Source organism: Lolium rigidum, chromosome 2 (assembly GCF_022539505.1).
Source record: "Lolium rigidum isolate FL_2022 chromosome 2, APGP_CSIRO_Lrig_0.1, whole genome shotgun sequence".
NCBI lineage: Eukaryota > Viridiplantae > Streptophyta > Magnoliopsida > Poales > Poaceae > Lolium > Lolium rigidum.
Window position 1 is genome coordinate 290,389,193 of NC_061509.1, and position 19,479 is coordinate 290,408,671.

Genomic DNA, 19,479 nt, shown 5'->3' on the forward strand with positions numbered 1-19,479 from the left:
CTCATTCCTACAGATAATTAATCCCTGTGTTTAGGACTCGCTAATTGTTAGGTTTCTCATGTTCATGAGCATCTCAAACAGGTGATGGAAACACAAAAAGAAAACGTACATTTTTTGAAATAAAGGGTGTACACCATCTCTGCATCAGAATGACATTTTTATTAATTTTTTCGCCGAAGCCTTACAAGAAGTAACAAACATCAATCAATTCAAAGCCACCTTCTTGATGATCGGAATCCGCACCACAAAAATATTGATCCATTTGTTTACGATTCGTTAGTTGTTAGGTTTCTCATGCGCATGAAGAACATCTCCGACAGGTGATGAAACGTAGAAAAACTGCCATACATATCACCTTGGAGCCAAAAGAAAAAAAAAATAGAAAAGTGATGTAAACCAAAAAAAAAGAGCTTTATATTTTTTTTACATCACGCTCTAAATTTGCAATAGGTGATGCAATATAGATCACCTCCGAGGTGCCGAATGCTATAACCGGCCACGCCTACAGGGCTTCAACAGTCACTTTGTTGTACCCTAGCCCCCATCCACACGTCACGAACCCCACCGCACCGTCTGAATCCCAATAAGTGATGTAAACCCGCCTTTTGAAATTGTCAGTGTGGATGTTGAGTTGACCAAAACTTTGCCCAACGGCGCCCCCATATATTGTCTGCGGGGGCGGGGTGGGGGGAGGAAATGCGGACGACACGCACTCTATCCACAAATTTGGGATCAAAATGGAGGACGACATACCATGTCCGCAGTCTGTGTCGTGTGCTCCTAACCCACCTGGCATCCTTCCATGGCCGGTCGCACTTCCTTATTCCTTTTATATTTCTACTACACCCACCTACCAAACCCTAGCTAAGAACCTTATAGCATCCTATGCACACGGCTAGCCACCGATAGATCGCCTCGGCCAAACCATAGCCCCGTCGCTCGTCTATGTCCATGCGTTGCCGCCATGGCAAACAGAGGATCCCCATCGGGCTGCCCCGCTAGTCACTTATACTCATCCTCAAAGTACCGCTTGCAGAATGATCACGAAGCGGGCTCCTCTTCAGCACCGGCCTACTACTGCGGCTTGTTCCGTGCCGACCCACGCGCACCGCCTGTGGAGTTGAAGAAGCGTGACTGCCTCACGACCCTCTAAGAGACGGGTGGCACCTTAACCCGAACGAATTTCCTGTGGCATCGTTGCTGGAGGGAGAGAAGCGTCTCCGCAACATCCTCCGCCACCGTCAGCTACTCCTGCCGAAACTCTGCGGGCTACCATGGTACGACATCGAAGCACCCTACTAGGAGGAGATCTTGAAAGACGAGCACACACTCCACCGCCAATCCTTCTTTGCAATGGAGCCGCCAGAGTCGTGGAGGCACGAGGAGGGGAGCTCACCCAACTTTGATGATTCCGAGTACCGATGCTTCCGAGATATGTAGCGCAGTGCGACGCCGATTTCTACGTTTGCCGACCATAGGAGCACTAGACTCCCATGGGGATCATTTGTCTTGGATGTAGGTTGCCACCGCCTAGAGCAGCGCGCCGATGGGACCACCATCGGCGGAGGTTCGTGTACATCAACTCCGACTAGAACGCATGTAGGATCTTCTACGTCTAGTTTGCTTTATTTTATCTAGTTTGTTCCAAATTGTTCTAGTTTGCTTCAATTATGTAGAATGTCGAATTATGTTTAATGTTCTCCCTCCGATTCATACTGTATTAATTGGCTCAAATTTGTCTAGATACATCTGTATATATGTAAAATTGAGTCAATTAATTTGGATCGAAGAGAGTAGTATAATCGAAATTTCTATAAATTCCAATTTGAGGTATAAAATCAAGTATTTTTTAGAAATGGAAATTCTGTGCCCGATTGTGCGGGAAGCACGATATCATCAATCTACAAACCTTGTTGCTATGATGAAACATGTATGTATGTAGTAAAAAAAAAAGGGGGGAATTCTGCGTCCGGGAACAGATTGGGGGCCGTTGGAAGCGGGGGCTGACGCCGTGCGAATAGAAGACAAATCGCCCCCCAAATGCTTGCTATCTTTGCTCGGTTTGAAAGCATCAAAACGTCGCCGCCTTCACATTCTGGGCATGCCCAAGCCCGCCAGAACCCACACGTCGATTTGCACAAAAATAACCCTTTTGTCAAACTATAGCACAGACTGACCCTCCGGCGAAACTATTTCACGGATCTAACCCTTTTGTGTGGCGCCCCTCTCACGGGCGCCACACATGCCAATGTGGCGCCCCTGGCGCTGGCGCCACACACCCAGCCGACGTGGCCCCCTCGCCGCTGAGTTGGTGCGTCCATCCGACGTGGCAGCATGTGTGGCGCCCCTCCCAACGGCGCCACACATGCACTTGGAATCCCCCAAAACATACTGTGAGACAAATCCTGCGGGACTTAGCCGTTTTGCGAGGCTCGATGTGTGGCGCCGATGCCACGGGCGCCACACTAGCATGTGTGGCGCCGATGCCACGGGCGCCACACATCCACTTAAGTGTGGCGCCCGCGCCCGCGCCCAGCCCGACCCTCTCTTTCTTCTTTCTCTTCTCTCTGCTTCTCCCCCAACCGCCGCCGCCATGGTGAACCCTATGTCATTTCGAACCATGGTGTGTAATGCTACTTGTTGTTTGAATCTACGTGCTACAATGTGACCTATGAAGTGTTATATGTGTATGTCATGAATTTGCTACTTGTTGTGTCCAATGTTGTACTCGTAAGCTCGTTGGATTTTGGTAGGATTTTTCATGTTTTTAACACAAGTCAATGTGTGGCGCCCTTCCAACCGGCGCCACAAGTGCTTGTGTGGCGCCCGTGGCATCGGCGCCACACATGCCAACTTATATCAAACATTGGGTCGAAAACATCCGGGGGCTCGGACGATAAGTCCTTAGCCGTTTTCGCGAGCCTCTATGTGTGGCGCCCGTGGCATCGGCGCCACACAGGCAAGTGTGGCGCCCGTGGGGTCGGCGCCACACATCGAGCCTCGCAAAACGGCTAAGTCCCAGAGGATTTGTCTCACAGTATATTTGGGCAATTCCAAGTGCATGTGTGGCGCCGTTGGGAGGGGCGCCACACATGCTGCCACGTCGGATGGGCGCACCAGTTCAGCGGCGAGGGGGCCACGTCGGGCTGGGTCGGTGGCGCCGGCGAGGAGGGAGCCACATGGGCATGTGTGGCGCCCGTGGGAGGGGCGCCACACAAAAGGGTTAGATTGGTGAAATAGTTTCGCCGGAGGATTAGTATGTGCTTTTATTTCACTTTTGGGTTATTTTTGTGCAAATCGCCAACCCACACCATGTCAATACTCCCTCCGTCACAGAAAAGGTACCTCGGATTTCATCTAAGTTTCGATGTACGTAGAAAATAATTTTAATTTGGCAAAATGTTACTAGAAGACTGTCTCTTGTTACCTAACTCGATCACCAAGCAAAGCAGAGACTAAACAAAACTAAAAACTAATAGCATGGTCCCTAGCTAAGCTAGCCCAGCTAAAAGAAGACCGGTGGGATGTTAATCCGTCAAAAGTCAGTAGTACTACTGCATGCTCCACGCATGCCCGATTTGATAATGTTATCCGTTCTTCGGATTTGGCCGCTGCAGATCTCTGCGCGCTTTACTTTCCTTCCGGTAAAGGTCGACTGATCTGGACGTGGATCGCTCCCCGTTTCGCTCTCACCGACGTGTAGAACTACATACAGTATAAATACGGCTACACGTTTAGCAGCTGCAGCTGCAGGAATACTCAAGCCAGAGGCCAGAGGGTGTATGCTGCATTGCTAACTGACCGGTGGTACAGAAGTTGAAGTTCAGAGCAATTATCAGTGATCCAGTGCTACACTCGTTGCCGTACCGTGTTAGGTCCATCTCAAGGAGTGTCAATAACTTGCTCGATCTAATTTTGTGCAAGTTGGGCATGTGGGAGGGGCCGATCCGTACATTGGAGCACAGGAGTTGGAGGGCTGTGGACCGCGACGGTCGGTACTAGAAATTAGCTGTAGCCACGTCGCCGTGGGGGCAGCAAGTACGCACCAGTTGTAGCTGTAGGATTACGCGGCACGGAACACGGGCCCATCCATGCCGGATAACGTGCGTGGGATCGACCCCATCCTACTGTCCCATAAGGCTAGTCATAGTGGGGAGTAACATGTAGGTAATAACGTCGCACGTGTTACTGCTACATGTTCTACGCTTCGTTGTGAGAGTAACGTATGTGTGGTGTCAATGCTAAGCTAATATTTATTATGTTGTAGACTCATGTTTGCGCTGAAAAGTGTGATGTTATGATAACATGAGCTGAATTCTGCCTCACTTCTCTTTCATCGTTTATTATCATGCTAGTATCACTAAAAATGTCTTGAAATGTGTGATGTTACTACCTATGTTACTCCCACTATGAGTAGTCTAAAATGCTTTGCTTCTTCTACTACTACTTTGGTCCCACGGTGCTGGCTAGGCCAATGGATAAGATTAAGATGGTAGTGGGATCAGGGCCAGCCTGCCTATCGCCTATCGCTAGCTGGTGTCTTGCCCATTTTTGGTCCGGCTGCTCCCAAACGGAAGGGATATTCGTTGCCGTTCATGTACATACGTTTTGCTCCAAATTCGAATCGACGATGGGCCCTTCTGTTGACGTAAAAAAAAATCAGATCGACGACCGCATTTTGTACCGTACTAAGGGCTTCTTTGATTTATATGATAAGAAAATTATAGAAATACAAAAAGTATAGGATTGTAATGTTATGGCTACTTGAATCCTATGGGAAGATGAGCTGTATTTGATTGTAACAAAGGAAATTTTTCATGAGGTCTGACCTCATGTTTTTTTTCCTTTAGGATTTACACTATAAAATTTCTATAGGATTTGTTTTTATATGATATGTTCCTATGAATCAAATAACATGTGTAGAAAATTTTCCTATAACATTTAAATCCTACACAATTCCTATGAAATTCTTATAAATCAAAGGAGCCCTAAGACTGTTGGAGCTGACCCACGAACAGGCCAGCGGCCCAAGACCGTTTGAGGGTAGCATTACGCCCAATGGCAGCCTCGGCAAAAAAAAACGTAGGTGCAACAAAAAAAAACTTAATTTACATATTACTTGGACAGAAGTTTACATCTTACATAAAAAAAGGAAAAAAGAAGTTGGATAAGCCGTGCGGGTGGCGGCGTTGCCGATGGGTCCTAGTCTCTCGGATGACGATGAAGACCTGCGGTGGCAACCACGTATTGACCGCCAGAGGAGGGGGGAGGTGGCTGCTCGGCAGCCCTCCAGCGGTGCCATGGCCTGTTGTGCCTGCAGCTAGTCGAGGCTATCCCACTTCGGGAGCTCCTCTTGTTTGGTGAGCTCGATGGCGCACTGGAACGCCTCCTCCTCCATCATCACATGTATGTTGTCTTGCATGGGCTTGTAGTTGTGATCGTCCTATGGCTTGTCCTCGGCCTCTTCCTCTGTTGGCTCTTGCGGCCATACCGTCAGCGAGTGGATCGAATGCACGTTAGGAAGAATGTTCAGTTAGGCGTGATGTGTTGATTCACATACGTTCCCCTCCCTCGATCGCTGATGAACGGGTCCGGGAAGATGAAGGGAGGACAAGCACGGATGCGCTGGCTACCTGTAGAGCCAACCAAAATTTAGGGTCAAATGGACAGAATCAACTGCAAAGGTCCGTTTACGAGTGGCTGTTAGAGTGTTACAACTCAGTGCTGAAAACAGTAAATGGTAGAATCTATTAGTTTGAGGGCTTCTGCTGGATATGGCGGGAAGAACATAATGATGGAAAAAAGTTGATATGCTGTGTCTGCGACGGACGGCTGATGCTACATCTACGAGGAGACTTTTACAGAAATTTTCTTACAGACTGACGTATCATTAGCTGCAGAATGGATGCGGGAGATATTTTAGCAACCACCTCGCCCAGTTCCATCATCCAGTGCTAGGATTATTGCCAACGTGCATGGGTGGACGAGAATTATGGACGCGCGGTGAGCCCTGGGCCGTCGGGGTCGCCATCAGTCCGTCGACCGGTTGTCCCGCGCCGGGCGCTGGCTGGGGGAGCTCACCCACCGCTCACGTCAAGCCGCTGCGACGGTGACGTGTGGTGCATACGAGGTATGTTGAGGGAGGCCGACAAGACAATAGATAGAGCCTCGGGTTCCGGTGGGTGGCAGTTGCCCATTCTATTCCTACGTGACGCGTACGTACCTCCGGCTGTAATAAAGGGTCGCTCGATCAATCAACACGACGCGACCGCGTCGCACGCCGGGGTTCCATCCGCCCGTTTCTTCGCCCGCCGTGAACTGCATGCTGCCGTCCACCATGCGTATCCGGGTGACATCTGTCCCACGTACGCGCTTGGTTGACCCGCGCTGCTCTACGACTACGTCCTGTATTTATGTGGCTTTGCTACGCACGTTTCTACCACCATCCGCACACGCGAAACTAGTGCGCGTCAGGCCGTCAGTGGCAAACAGAATTCATCTCCTAACCAATCGGTTTAAATAGTACGTCCAGCACGTCTGCACCTGCATGCACCCTGTGGGTGCACACGAATAGTCGTGATCCATGTGACGGGTTAGATCCGATAAGATAATCTCTGGTTGGTACTAGGCCATAGATCGATGGGTCCAACAATTTATTCCGAGCATACGCGGTCCCTGTAGCCGCCGCCTCTTGAAAAAGCCCTAGCCGCCCCGACTCAGCCTCCTCCATAGATCGGTTTCCCTCCTCGGCCGGCACGCCGCCGCGGAAGGAGTGGGGAACCCGATCTATGAGTGGAGTTTTCAATAAAAGTAGTCTTTTCGATAGTCTATGTTAGGTTTTTGGTCGCCGTTTTCTTGTTGGTTTCCACGCAATGGAGATGGCCTCATCTGCGATAAGTGATCTTGACCTTTCGTTCGACGACGAGATCTCCTTCCCGACGTCAATGGTGGTGCTTTGAAAGATTAAAATTATCTAGGTATGGGTGTTCGGATCTTAATTCGCCGGATCGATCTTGGATCTTTTCTCATGGTTGCCGCGAGGAGGATTATCCTCGCGGTTCTTGTCCCGGTTGCTACGTCCTCGACAATGGTGATTCGTATTCTCGGCTCTCCATCAACGTCGACAAGGCGGATCGGTTTTATTCCACGACATGCTTGGTGTTGGTACTCTTGCCGATGTTGATTGACTACTTTAATGGTTGCGCGCGTGCACGCGGCGCTTGGCATTGCGGCTCAAATTAAAATTATGGGAGAACGCTTCGTTGGTATTTACGGAGTCTATGGTTTGTTATCTATCTTTGGTTGCCTTGAGAAAAATACGAGATTATGTCTTGGAAGAAGAAAGAGTTTGAAGACCTCGAAGATTTCTTTAGTATCTTTTAGACTTTATTTTGTAATCGCTGGAGACAGCTCGTGTATCTCTACCATGTACTATTTATTATTATGAATATATGTGGTATTGATTGTCAAAAAGGCCATAGATCGATGGAATGACGGATAATTAGCGCAAGTTTCCGCGACACGCAAAGTAGTGCCAGAAATGTCTGGACGGGCACGTCCAACGCGCCTCATTTCAGTTCAGAAAACGGTGAGATCGAGAGCCTATCTACATCTAGCTTGGCGCGCTCGGCAAGGCGCGCCGACGACCCTGGCGCCGCCTCACGCGTGGCAGCCAGGCCTAGAGACTGGGCCACGTGAGCGCCACACTTGCCTGGCCGATCTTGGTTGGGCTGCGGGTCTTGCCCTGCCTTCCAGCCTGGAGTGTGCTGGGACTGAGCTTTATTATCATGTCACGGGTCACCGGCACTTCACCATGCCGTGCGTGTAGTTGATGGGAGACGGGGAGGGGGGAAGGTGAATGGATACTGACCCAAGCCTGAACGGAGGCCCACTAATTTCTCACCCGATTAACTTTAGTATCTCACACGCGTCCATGAGAGAAAATACAAGATTTAGCTTTCTATTTTAAATTATAAACTGTCAAACATGCCACCTGTCTGTTGCCGAAGTTGATCCAAGCGGGTTAATTTGTAGACCAAGTTCTCCAAAATTATTTTACATCACTGTATATAGGTTGAAATAAATGGGCTGGATATGGTTGCGAGAAAAAAAATCATTTGGGGGTATGATGAAAAACGTTTCGTGTAGCGTACGAACGGGCTCTCGGGGTTCAATTGGCCAGGAGGCGGCTGCTTCTTTGGCCAGATCCACGACGCCGCCGCCCAAGGATCACTACTAGGAAAACCCTTACCGCCGGCGCACCAGAGCCCGTCGTTGCGAACAGGCCGGTGATAACTGCTATTGTCGGCGCACCGGTGGTAGCTCAGTTACTGCCGGCACACTGGTTCTGCTTCGCCGGCAACGAGGTGTACCGCTGGCGCACGTGGAGCTGTGCCGGCAGCAGGTGATGTCAGCAGTGGCGCGTGCTATGTGCGCCGGCAGTAGGGGATGGAGGTGCGCCGGCGGTATAATCCGAAATTTCAAATTTTACAGCATTTTCCAGCGTATTACAATGCATATTTATATCATCCAGTACAATAGATATTTATACAGCAGTACATGCAATATGAGAAGCACATAGAGAGCCAAGTGTCATTTCGGTATCAATACACAAATACGCAAGTCTCGTTTCGAAATGGTTGGTTCATACAACACAAATGCAACACCGAACGACGAAATTTCACAAAGTTAGAAGTCTCGGTACATAGTCATCACAAGTGTCGTCATACACCTCACAATGTAGCTACTAACCTAAACTACAATCACATAGAATATGACCATGGTCACGATGAGCATCATCACGAAGGCCATGGTCTTCATCCGGTTCCTCCTCATGTTCCTCATCTCTCCCGCTAGATAACGCGCGTATCTTCCTTCCGCCTCCACCCTAGTGGGGTATCCCTTGTAGCTATTGCCGCTGAAGCGGTGGACCTGTCTCTGACAGTCCTCCCAGTCGTCGTAGACTCCAGGAACCCTCCCCTTGTACGGCTGGCTGGAGCAACGGCAGAAGGTCACCTTGGACGACTATATCGCACAGGCTGAGGAGCTGGGGGACACACTCCGACACCGACGCAGATCGGCCTTTGCTCCGGGTGGAAAGGGCTTGCGCTTCTCGGGTCGAAGAGAGCCTCATTTTGCTCATCTTGGCGACGATGGTCACTGGCTCCACTCGGAGGTCATAACAGGCCGCATGCGCGGGACATGGAACCATAGCAAGTGGTCCCCGTCAACGACGCCGATGCTCAAGATGACTTTGTGATGCCCCTCTGCTCGGGAGTGGAGGAGCACCCTAGATCTCAGTCTGTTGGTGGTTTAGTTGGGTGGCACACCGGCAAGATGTCTCGAGTCACCCTATCCTATTTTCACCAGTGTGTACTGGGTACTGCTCCCGTTTCTGTTGTTTATGTTGGTAATCATTTATATTATGTAAATTTTATTGATGATTATAGTAGATTCACATGGATCTATTTTCTTAAAGCATGTGATGTTTATCAATTCTTTCTAATGTCCTGCAACTTGTTAAACGTAAATTTTATCGCAAAATCAGTACAATGCAAGCCGATTAGGATGATGAATATGAAAAAGTCCACGTTCTTTTTCTACAAAAAGTTAACATCATGCAAAATGTGTCATGTCCACATGCTTACCAACAAAATGGTTCGGTTGAGCAAAAGCATCGTCATATTTTAGATGTTGGACTCAACTTGCTTACCGAGGCCTCTACTGATTGAAATTTTTGGGATTAAGGCTTTCTTACTAGCATATTTCTTATTAGTTTGTTCCCTGCCAAGGTGCTCAAATTTGACTCTCCCGTGGAAAAACTCCTTCAAATCAAAGCCAACAATATGTCTCGGCGCAACTTTCAAATATTTCTATTGGCCTAATCTTTGTTCATACAACAAAGAAAAGCTTGCTTCTCCCTTAGAAAATGCATTTTTTGAAACTGTAGTCCACTTAAAAAAGGCGCCAAAACTAAACACGCGTCTCATTTCAGTTCAGAAGAAACCGGTGAGAACTTATCTATCTTTTATTTTATTTTTTTGAGAGTGCTTATCAAGCTTTGTGGAGGTCGGCAACACGAGGCGCGTCGCGAGAGAGCAGCCAGCAGCCGGGGCCCGTGGGCCAGGCGATGGCCCAGAGACTGGACCACGTGGGCGTCGCACTTGCGTGGTCGATTGAAGTTGGGCTGCTGCAGGCTTTGGCCTACGTTCCAGCCTGGAGTCTGAATGGGAGCAGGGAGCTTATCCTATCACCGGTGACCGGGAGTTGACCTTGGCGTGCGGGCAGTTGATCGGGGACGTGCAGGAGTGGAGGAACAACAGTTTTCATTTGGGCATGTGCACTGACCCAGGCGCGCACGTGATGTATATCATACTCCTACCTGTGCAGCACAGTTGTGAATAAATTTGACAGAATGTCATTCCGATACTTAATATTTTGCCTCATACCATAGAGAAAATAGAGAAAGGTTTCTTTGGAGACGAGTGCCGCACGACTATCTTCGTACAGTTTACATGAACATGAGAACCATGAGATGCTCGAAGATGAAGGGGTAGGTAACGTGTCATTGATCAATGACTTCAGTAGCGAGACGCTCCTGAAACTAAAACTAGAGAGTTGAGAGCTAAACAAGTACGCTCACACCTTAACCTTGTCTCGACGAGAACTCTAGCATAAAATGAGCCAAAGTGAAATTTTAGTTTTAGTGTTTAAACAAGTTTGATCTAAACAAGTCGAGTTTATTGAGTCCTAATTTAACTTGTTAAAGGTAGATGTAGCACCAATTCTTTTTGTCTATGTGAACCACTGCTCCTGATTATAGTAGTTTATTGATTACATATTACTTACTTGATGGCCTCACAATATAATTTATCAAGGTGATGATCGCAATGAACATTCCGAAATATTTACGGAACAGTCATGTTGACAAAGTATGTTGTTGTCTTTCACAGTTTTATCGTGCTAAATGCCCAGACTCCAAATTTTGCGAGTCAAGCAAAGTTTCAATTGTGGACTTGTTAGTTAAACGAGCTGTAGTGTGACGAGCCGATCTAGCTCGGCTGAAATTCAAACCCTATATGGCGGCTTACAGTGGCATTATCTTCTGGGAGACTAGGAGGTTAAACTAGCGGTGGCGAAGGAACCACCCTCGTTGTAGCGAGGATGTCTTTCCTTCTGGTGCCCCAAGAAGTTGAAGAACCCATTGTCGCCACTAAAGAAGGAGAAGTGCAGGGTGGGGCCCAAACGAACTCGCAACCGCCCTGCCCTTGTCCACGTACATCATGTCATCGACCACTCCTGATCATGCTACGGCGTGGTCGGCATGGAACCTCGACATCATCAATGTCTTCAACGGCGATGATGAGGGCGGAGGTGAGGATGGCGCTAACGGCCTTCGACCGGTACGGCTAGATCTTAGGTTCAGTTTAGGTTATCTAAATTAAGTTGATCAAATCTATGAACTTCCTAAGATTTTTTGACTGAAATTCGTGTATCATTTATATTTATGAGTTAATTTTTTTTGGGAAAATCATATTGGGGCATCGCTTGAGGCAGCCCCTTCTAATATGTCGAGAAATAGGCCTGCGCCCACAACATGGTTTTGTCACATGGCGTTGCCGGATGACCTACCGGGGGCACAAGAGGAGATTCTCTAGCTTGCCATTGAGCTGAAACATGAAAATTATGGATGCAAATGGATACTTATTAGGGTTCATCTACCTTGTATGGTAAAAAAGATTAACTTTTTCGGTGGCAATCATTTTAGAAACATTAGTTTACTTTTAAAATAAATTATAGTGGTTTAAAATAATTGTTAAAGATGAATGTATGAGGATATATGTTTTAGTGTGTAGGTATAGTTACTTTTAGAAAATTATTTTAAATTATTTAAAACATGAGAGAAACTATTTATGGGATCCATTCAGTGGGTAGCCTACACACTTTGCCAACTAAGAGCATCTCTAACGGAGACTGAACTCACCGAAATTGAAAACGGTGAGTTCAGTCTCCCGAAAACGATGGTTCGATTGATTTTAGCACTCCCGCAGAATAGAACCCCTAAATATGAACTGGAAAAACGAAATTAAAATTTCGCGGGAGGTGAACACACATAAACGAGGATAGTTGTTTCTCTGATGAAGCATCATACATGCATAATTTATACTAAAAACATAAAATTAACTTAATCCTCCGCCACACGACATAATTTCACCAAAATTCGGCCCTGGGGTCCCTTTACGCGCGACGGAGGAAGGCGAGGCGGCTGACAGCGTCGCGCGACCTACTCTGAGTCTCGAGCTTCACGCGGTGGACGCATGCCTCCCGACGTGCCGCCTCGTAATCATGCTCGCGCCTCCGCCTCGGAAACGGTGCGACCTGCGTGATCACGTCCTTCCCCAAGGGCGTGAGCCCCCAGTTCGTCCACCGGCGGGCGCTGCGTAGAGGTCCTCGGACCGGTTCCATTGCTGCCGCTCCGCCTCCGAGAGGAAAATGGGGGTCCGCGGTGGCGAGCCTCCGCGGCCCAACCGACCGCCTTCCCTCGTGGTGTTTCCGCGGCTAGCCATGTGGGGATTGCGGTTGAGCGAATGCGGCGGAGGCAGTGGGGCGGGGGGGGGTTCTCGTCGGAGGAGGTGGCGGAAGATGGTAGAGCTGCATTATATCTATGCAGTAAATAGTTCTGGATGTATTTAAATTTAGATAAATTTACGATAACTTTTTGTAGATAGGGGTATTACTCTGTTCCATTCATATTACTAGTCGTTGGTACATATGTATCTAGCTGAACAAAAATATGTGTAGATACATCTTCTGTATTAAAGATAACTAATGGGGGAGTATGTATCAGACAAGTAGAATATTTTGAAGGACCCCACCCACCAAAGACGAGTAGTTGCTTCCCGTTTCCGCGGTGCGTACGGTGGCATTGGCAGGCGAATACGTGTGCACACGCATCCATGCCGTCTGCAACAACAGCAGCGGCCAACGCAGGTAGCGACGTGAGGGATTGATGGATAGATAAACATAAACCCAACCCAGCACAGCCGTTACACGACCACGACGCTGGCTCGTCTATCTATCTAGTAGTTTCCAGCCGTCCCACGCGCGCGGCGGGGATAGGACCGTCATTTCCGGCACGCCTCCATCTTTTCCTTTTCCGATCTGGATAAGCCTCCCGCCCCCACCGCCTGACCCGACCCCCTCCCCGTGCCTCTTCCCTTCTTCTAGTCTTCTTCTTCCACCTCGATCCATCCTCCTCGTCCAACCCAAGCCAACCCTGACCCGGCTGCTCATCTCCGGTGGTATTTATACCCCGCCCCGCCTCCCACCTCTCCGTTCTTATCCCCAGAACCTTCCTTCCACCAAAGCGGCCCATCTCCCCCATTTCCTTTTCCTACGCCTCTCCTCCTCCTTCATGCGCCATTCCCACCTCCTCTTCCTCTGCAACACCCACAGGTAGGAGCACCAAACGCCATGCCGTCGCTCTCCTGCCATAACCTGCTCGACCTAGCCGACGAGGTCCCTCCTCTCCCGCCGCCCTCCCCGCTGCGCCTCCCGCGCGTCATGGCCGCCGGCTCCCCCTCCTCCCCGGCCTCACCCTCCCCCACCGGCCCTCCCCGCCGCGTCATCGTCTCCCACCGCCTCCCCCTCCGCGCCACCCCGGACCCCTCCGCCCCCTTCGGCCTCTCCTTCACCGTCGACTCCACCACCGTCGCCTACCAGCTCCGCTCCGGCCTGCCCCCCTCCACCCCAATCCTCCACGTCGGCACCCTCCCCGAATCCGCCGCCGCCGCCGCCTCCGACGAGCTCGCCACCTACCTCCTAACCACCTTCTCCTGCCTCCCCGTCTTCCTCCCGCCCGACCTCCACCGCAGGTTCTACCACGGCTTCTGCAAGCACTACATGTGGCCGCTCCTCCACTACCTGCTCCCCCTCACCCCCTCCACCCTCGGCGGCCTCCCCTTCGACCGCACCCTCTACCACTCCTTCCTCTCCGCGAACCGCGCCTTCGCCGACCGCCTCACGGAGCTCCTCGCCCCCGACGACGACCTCGTCTGGATCCACGACTACCACCTCCTCGCGCTCCCCACCTTCCTCCGCAAGCGCTTCCCGCGCGCCAGGCTCGGCTTCTTCCTCCACTCGCCCTTCCCCTCCTCCGAGATCTTCCGCACCATCCCCGTCCGCGACGACCTCCTCCGCGCCCTCCTCAACGCCGACCTCGTCGGCTTCCACACCTTCGACTACGCGCGCCACTTCCTCTCCGCCTGCTCCCGCCTCCTCGGCCTCGACTACCAGTCCAAGCGCGGCTACATCGGCATCGAGTACTACGGCCGCACCGTCACCGTCAAGATCCTCCCCGTCGGGATCGACATGGGCCAGCTCCGCTCCGTCGTCTCCGCCCCGGAAACCGCCGACCTCGTGCGCCAGGTCACCGACACCTACAAAAACCAACGCCTCATGGTCGGGGTCGACGACGTGGACCTATTCAAGGGGATCGGGCTCAAGTTCCTCGGGATGGAGCAGCTGCTCGTGGAGCACCCGGAGCTCCGCGGCCGCGCCGTGCTCGTGCAGATCGTCAACCCGGCCCGCAGCGAGGGCCGCGACGTGCAGGAGGTGCAGGAGGAGGCGGGGGCCATCAGCGCCCGCGTCAACGCCACCTTCGGCACCCCAGGGTACACCCCGATCGTCATGATCAACCGCCCCGTCTCCGTCCACGAGAAGGCCGCCTACTACGCCGCCGCCGACTGCTGCGTCGTCAGCGCCGTCCGCGACGGGCTCAACCGGATACCATACATCTACACCGTGTGCCGGCAGGAGAGCGACGCCCCCAAGCGGAGCGTCATCGTGCTCTCCGAGTTCGTCGGCTGCTCCCCGTCCCTCAGCGGCGCCATCCGGGTCAACCCGTGGAGCGTCGAGTCCGTCGCCGAGGCCATGAACTCCGCGCTCGTCATGTCCGAGCCCGAGCAGCGGCTGCGGCACGAGAAGCACTACAAGTACGTCAGCACACACGACGTCGCCTATTGGGCCAGGTCATTCGACCAGGACCTCCAGCGCGCCTGCAAGGACCATTTCTCGCGCCGGCATTGGGGGATCGGCTTCGGGATGAGCTTCAAGGTGGTGGCGCTCGGCCCCAACTTCAGGCGCCTCTCCGTCGAGCACATCGTGCCCTTGTTCAGGAAGACGGACAACCGGCTGATTCTCCTGGACTACGATGGAACAGTGATGCCAGAGAGCTCCATTGACAAGGCGCCCAGCGGTGAGGTCATCTCTCTGTTGAATCGTCTCTGCGAAGACCCCAAGAACAGGGTGTTCATTGTCAGCGGCCGGGGGAAAGATGAATTGAGCAAGTGGTTTGCGCCATGTGAGAAGCTTGGAATCGCGGCCGAGCATGGCTACTTCACTAGGTGAGATCTCTGGACACTACTTGGCATGTGAACTAAGCAATGGTACTATTAGAAACATCTGCTTTAGATTTGGTGCAATGTTGCTTTGCTCTGCTGTAGATTTGCATCAAATCTTAGAAAGCATGTGAACTAAGCAATGGTATTAGAACCCCAGTACCTTTGAGAAAATATTTTATGATAGATAATGAGCAACCAACAGATCTACTAGTAGATGCTAAGCTAGGGCATATAGCTCTGAATTTAGCCTCTAACTGACATTCTTGCTTCAAGAACAAACTTACAAAGGATGGTGAGAAGAGTGTGATTTGGTCCATGAAATTAGCCAGACTGTTCTAGTGTTGTTTTAGAGTACAAGCAGGAACGCATTCAGATTCAAATAGTGTGATTTGGTCCATAAACTCTTGGCGATTGCAGGTGGAGCAGGGACTCTCCATGGGAGACCTGTGGATTGGTAGCAGACTTCGATTGGAAGAAGACCGCTGAGCCTGTGATGAGCCTCTACACAGAGGCAACTGATGGTTCATATATCGAGCATAAAGAAAGCGCAATAGTTTGGCATCACCATGAGGCAGATCCAGATTTTGGCTCATGCCAGGCTAAAGAGCTGCTTGACCATCTGGAGAGCGTGCTCGCGAACGAGCCGGTGGTCGTGAAGAGGGGCCAGCACATCGTGGAGGTTAATCCTCAGGTAAGCGCGTGCAAGCTTCCCTCTGGCTGTTCCTGTAGTTCAAGATTTAATTAATTCGGCTGCTCGTAGTCGGTCAAATGAAAGAAAATTAATTAATTAGGCTTGTAGACTTGTACAAAAACATGTTGAACACCACCTAAACAACCAAACGTAGCTGTCCAACTAAAGGCAACGGATAAGGATTGATCCAATCCAATCCGATCCAGTCCTCACCCACCAGACTACCACATGCTTGATTGCCCGGAACAAACAATCTACTATCTTCTCCACGAAACAGATTGTGAATCCGCGTGGGCCATTCCCCGGTGTGGACAGGAAAATTCGCCGGAAGAACACCCGGTCGTTAGAGCATCCCCACTCGTTGGCGCTCTCCACGCCCAAATCCGGCGAAATTTTCGTCCGGATTGGAGGAATATTTGGCGTGGGAAGGAGTAGTTTCCCAGTCGTGTGCTCCCGCCGGCGTTTCTCGGGAAAAAGAGGATGGCTCGGGGAATCCGGACGAAAGAGGAGACACGTGGGCGTGGGCGGTTGGTTTAGCTTCATCCGGAGTCCCCGAGCGCTCCCCGGGGGGCCGGGGATGGCATGGGGAGTCCGGATGAAAATAGGCCCAAATCCGGACCAAAACGAGGAACTGGGGGCGCGACTGGGCCGAATTTCGCCGTCCGGATGGAAAAAAGTGGCCGTGGGGGGCTTTGTGGGGAGACGAGTGGAGATGCTCTTATAAGTTTGTCCCATTCTACCTAAGAGCGACTTGTGTCTCAATTGGATAACTAGTTCCATTTGTCATTTGCCCGCAACCACTTAAAAATATCAATATTGTTTGACATGCAACAAATATCTCCATGTGCGTCGTGCAGGGCATCAGCAAAGGTGTGGTCGTGGAGAGAATCCTGTCATCCATGGTGCGCAGCGGGAAGCCGCCCGATTTCGTGCTCTGCATCGGAGACGACCGGTCCGACGAGGACATGTTCGAGAGCATCGTGTGTCCGGCCAACAATGGCGTGAAGCTCCCTCCAACCAGCGAGGTTTTCGCCTGCACGGTCGGGAAGAAGCCGAGCATGGCCAAGTACTACCTCGACGATACGGTGGACGTGATCAAGATGCTGCAGGGGCTCGCCAACGCGCCATCACAACAGCGGCCATGGCCGGTGCAGCTCCGGGTCACCTTCGAGAGCACGGCGTGACAGATGGAAGGAAAAAAAATATCACTGCACAGTATAAACCAACCAACCAACCAACCAACCAATGGAGGGGTGTCAATAACCAATATGAAGGAAGAAGAAGAATGATTCAGTTCGTGTGGTTTTAGGACTAGGATGCAGCATTTACAGGATAAACAGGTTTCTTTCTCTGTTCTCTTTTATTTTTTTGGTTTTATGTTTCCAACCTTCTTCTCTCGCGCATATATGTATGCATGCCCGTATGATAAGGGTGGGAAGGTTTCAGTCACATTGTATATGTAGTTGACGATGACGATGAAATCAGATGAAGAAGAAAAATGATTCTTTCGGCCGTGCTACATGCAGTATCCTTTTTCTCCCCACTGCCGTTTAATTTCCGCGCTATGCAAGTTTGGTGGCAGTCCCATTCGGCCACGCTTTTCACCTTATCTGGTCCATCAGGATGCCCACCGCCGGATAGAGCCGGCGTCCAGATCAGGTATTGCTTATCTTCTTCCACCATTCCTAGCATTTGAGAGGTGATGAGATTTCCAAGTTTCTGGTAAAGCAACAAGAGCTACCCTAACCAACTTTTGCCTAATCACTGCACGTTACAGTGATCCTATTTCTGTGCCGCTGAAGCAGACATGTGACATTTCCTAGGACTACTTCAATCGGTGAAGGAGAGATGGGTTTTCTTCTCTATGCCATGATTAGGGTGGAAAATTCTCTGGTGAAGGACAGCTAGATAGATGTGCTGTGGTAGGACGAGCACAGTTGATGCGGTACACGTTAAAGATGGCACCTGCGCGTGCATGGTTGGGTCAGGTGATCCATCTTTTCTTCTCGCATGCCGGCAAGCCACTTTAGGATCCATGATTCAGATGTTTGTCTTGCTTCAGCGCACAGCCGCAATCTGTCGGTAACCGTGCGTGCCTATCCGCTCCACTGTAGCGTTTCTTCCACGGCGACTTCTCCTCGGATAGGGGAATAGCTGTTGCAACTTTTTTTTTTTGAGGAAAGGAGTACGTGTTCCAAGTCAAATACAAGAACAAAGGCCACACACGCACCCACACGCTAGAAGCAACCCGAAGGCCAGCTGTCCTGGAGAAAGAGCAGAAAGAACCCTGGCAGAAAGAAAAAATACAAAGTGGTCCTTGAAGGTCCTGACGCCCGGCCACCATGCCACTCGCCTCTGTAGATCCGCAGCACCGCCTGAAGACGGCCGGAGAAGAAGAAGCCGAGTCCACCACACACCCAAGGCCGAACGGAGCTCGATAGCAGCTAAGCTGCGTTGAAATACCGCAGTAGTCATCCAGCGCGAGCGCCGGAATCTAAGCCGTTGATAGACCATCGGCGGGGAAACATCCCCGAGCCGCCGCAGCCTCGTCGTCGCCACCTCCAGCCGAGACCAGAGAAGAAGACGCCGTCCAACAACCGCAGAACCCCTCCAGATCAGACTGACGCCAGGAAACCTCAGCAGAAGAAAACTCCTGTACAGGCGCCTGGAGCAGCCGGCGCGCGAGTCACCGGCGCCACACCGCGCCTCCCCACGGCACCCCACGGCAAGGCCAGGAGAAGCCCAACCATGGCGAAGACGGGATCGAGGGACAAAAGCTCCCACAGCCGGCCTTCACCTTCGCCATGAAGACCGCCCTTGGAGCACCAAGCCTCACCAGATCGACCGATCCAGGAGGACACCATGCCGGAAGCTCGCCGGCAACGCGACGACGGACGTCGCCAAGGTGGGGATCGAGCTCCAACACCATTATTCCATGGCGCCGTCGCCGCCACCACCTCGCCAGCGCCACCGGGAGACCCTACCCTACTATCTACACGCCTCGGGCACGGATCCGAGGTCCGCCCACTCTCCGGCCACCGCAACAGCGACCGGAGAGGGAGGGGACCGCCGGATCGGCCGTCAGCGAAGCGAGGGACGGAGGTGAGCTCCCTTTTCACCTCTCCTTACTGTAGCACGGGGGAGGGGAACCGTGAAGGCGCGTTGCTTGCAGCGAGATAGCTGTTGCAACTTGGTTGCCAGGTCAAGTCCGGATCATCATCACTTGTAATCAAGCATCTTTTGCAGGTGTTCATATAGGTGTCGCTTGTCCTTAGTCAAACTAGATGATACCCCGCGCGTTGCTCCGGGAGTATGTTAATGTATCTTTCGAGAATTAGATAAGTGAAAGTGGAAGTATAAAGTAATGGATGTTATCAGTCAAGTTAA

General features: G+C 51.2%; 1 protein-coding gene across 1 annotated transcript; it reads left to right on the forward strand.

Annotated features, from left to right (window-relative positions):
* The first annotated feature begins 13,343 nt into the window (after positions 1-13,343).
* LOC124693627 (probable alpha,alpha-trehalose-phosphate synthase [UDP-forming] 11) lies at positions 13,344-17,611 on the forward strand. The gene is made up of 3 exons (XM_047227110.1): positions 13,344-15,404; positions 15,819-16,092; positions 16,950-17,611. Exons 1-3 carry the CDS (start codon positions 13,474-13,476, stop codon positions 17,274-17,276), a joined length of 2,532 nt encoding a protein of 843 aa, XP_047083066.1. The 5' UTR covers positions 13,344-13,473; the 3' UTR covers positions 17,277-17,611.
* The last annotated feature ends 1,868 nt before the right edge of the window (positions 17,612-19,479 follow it).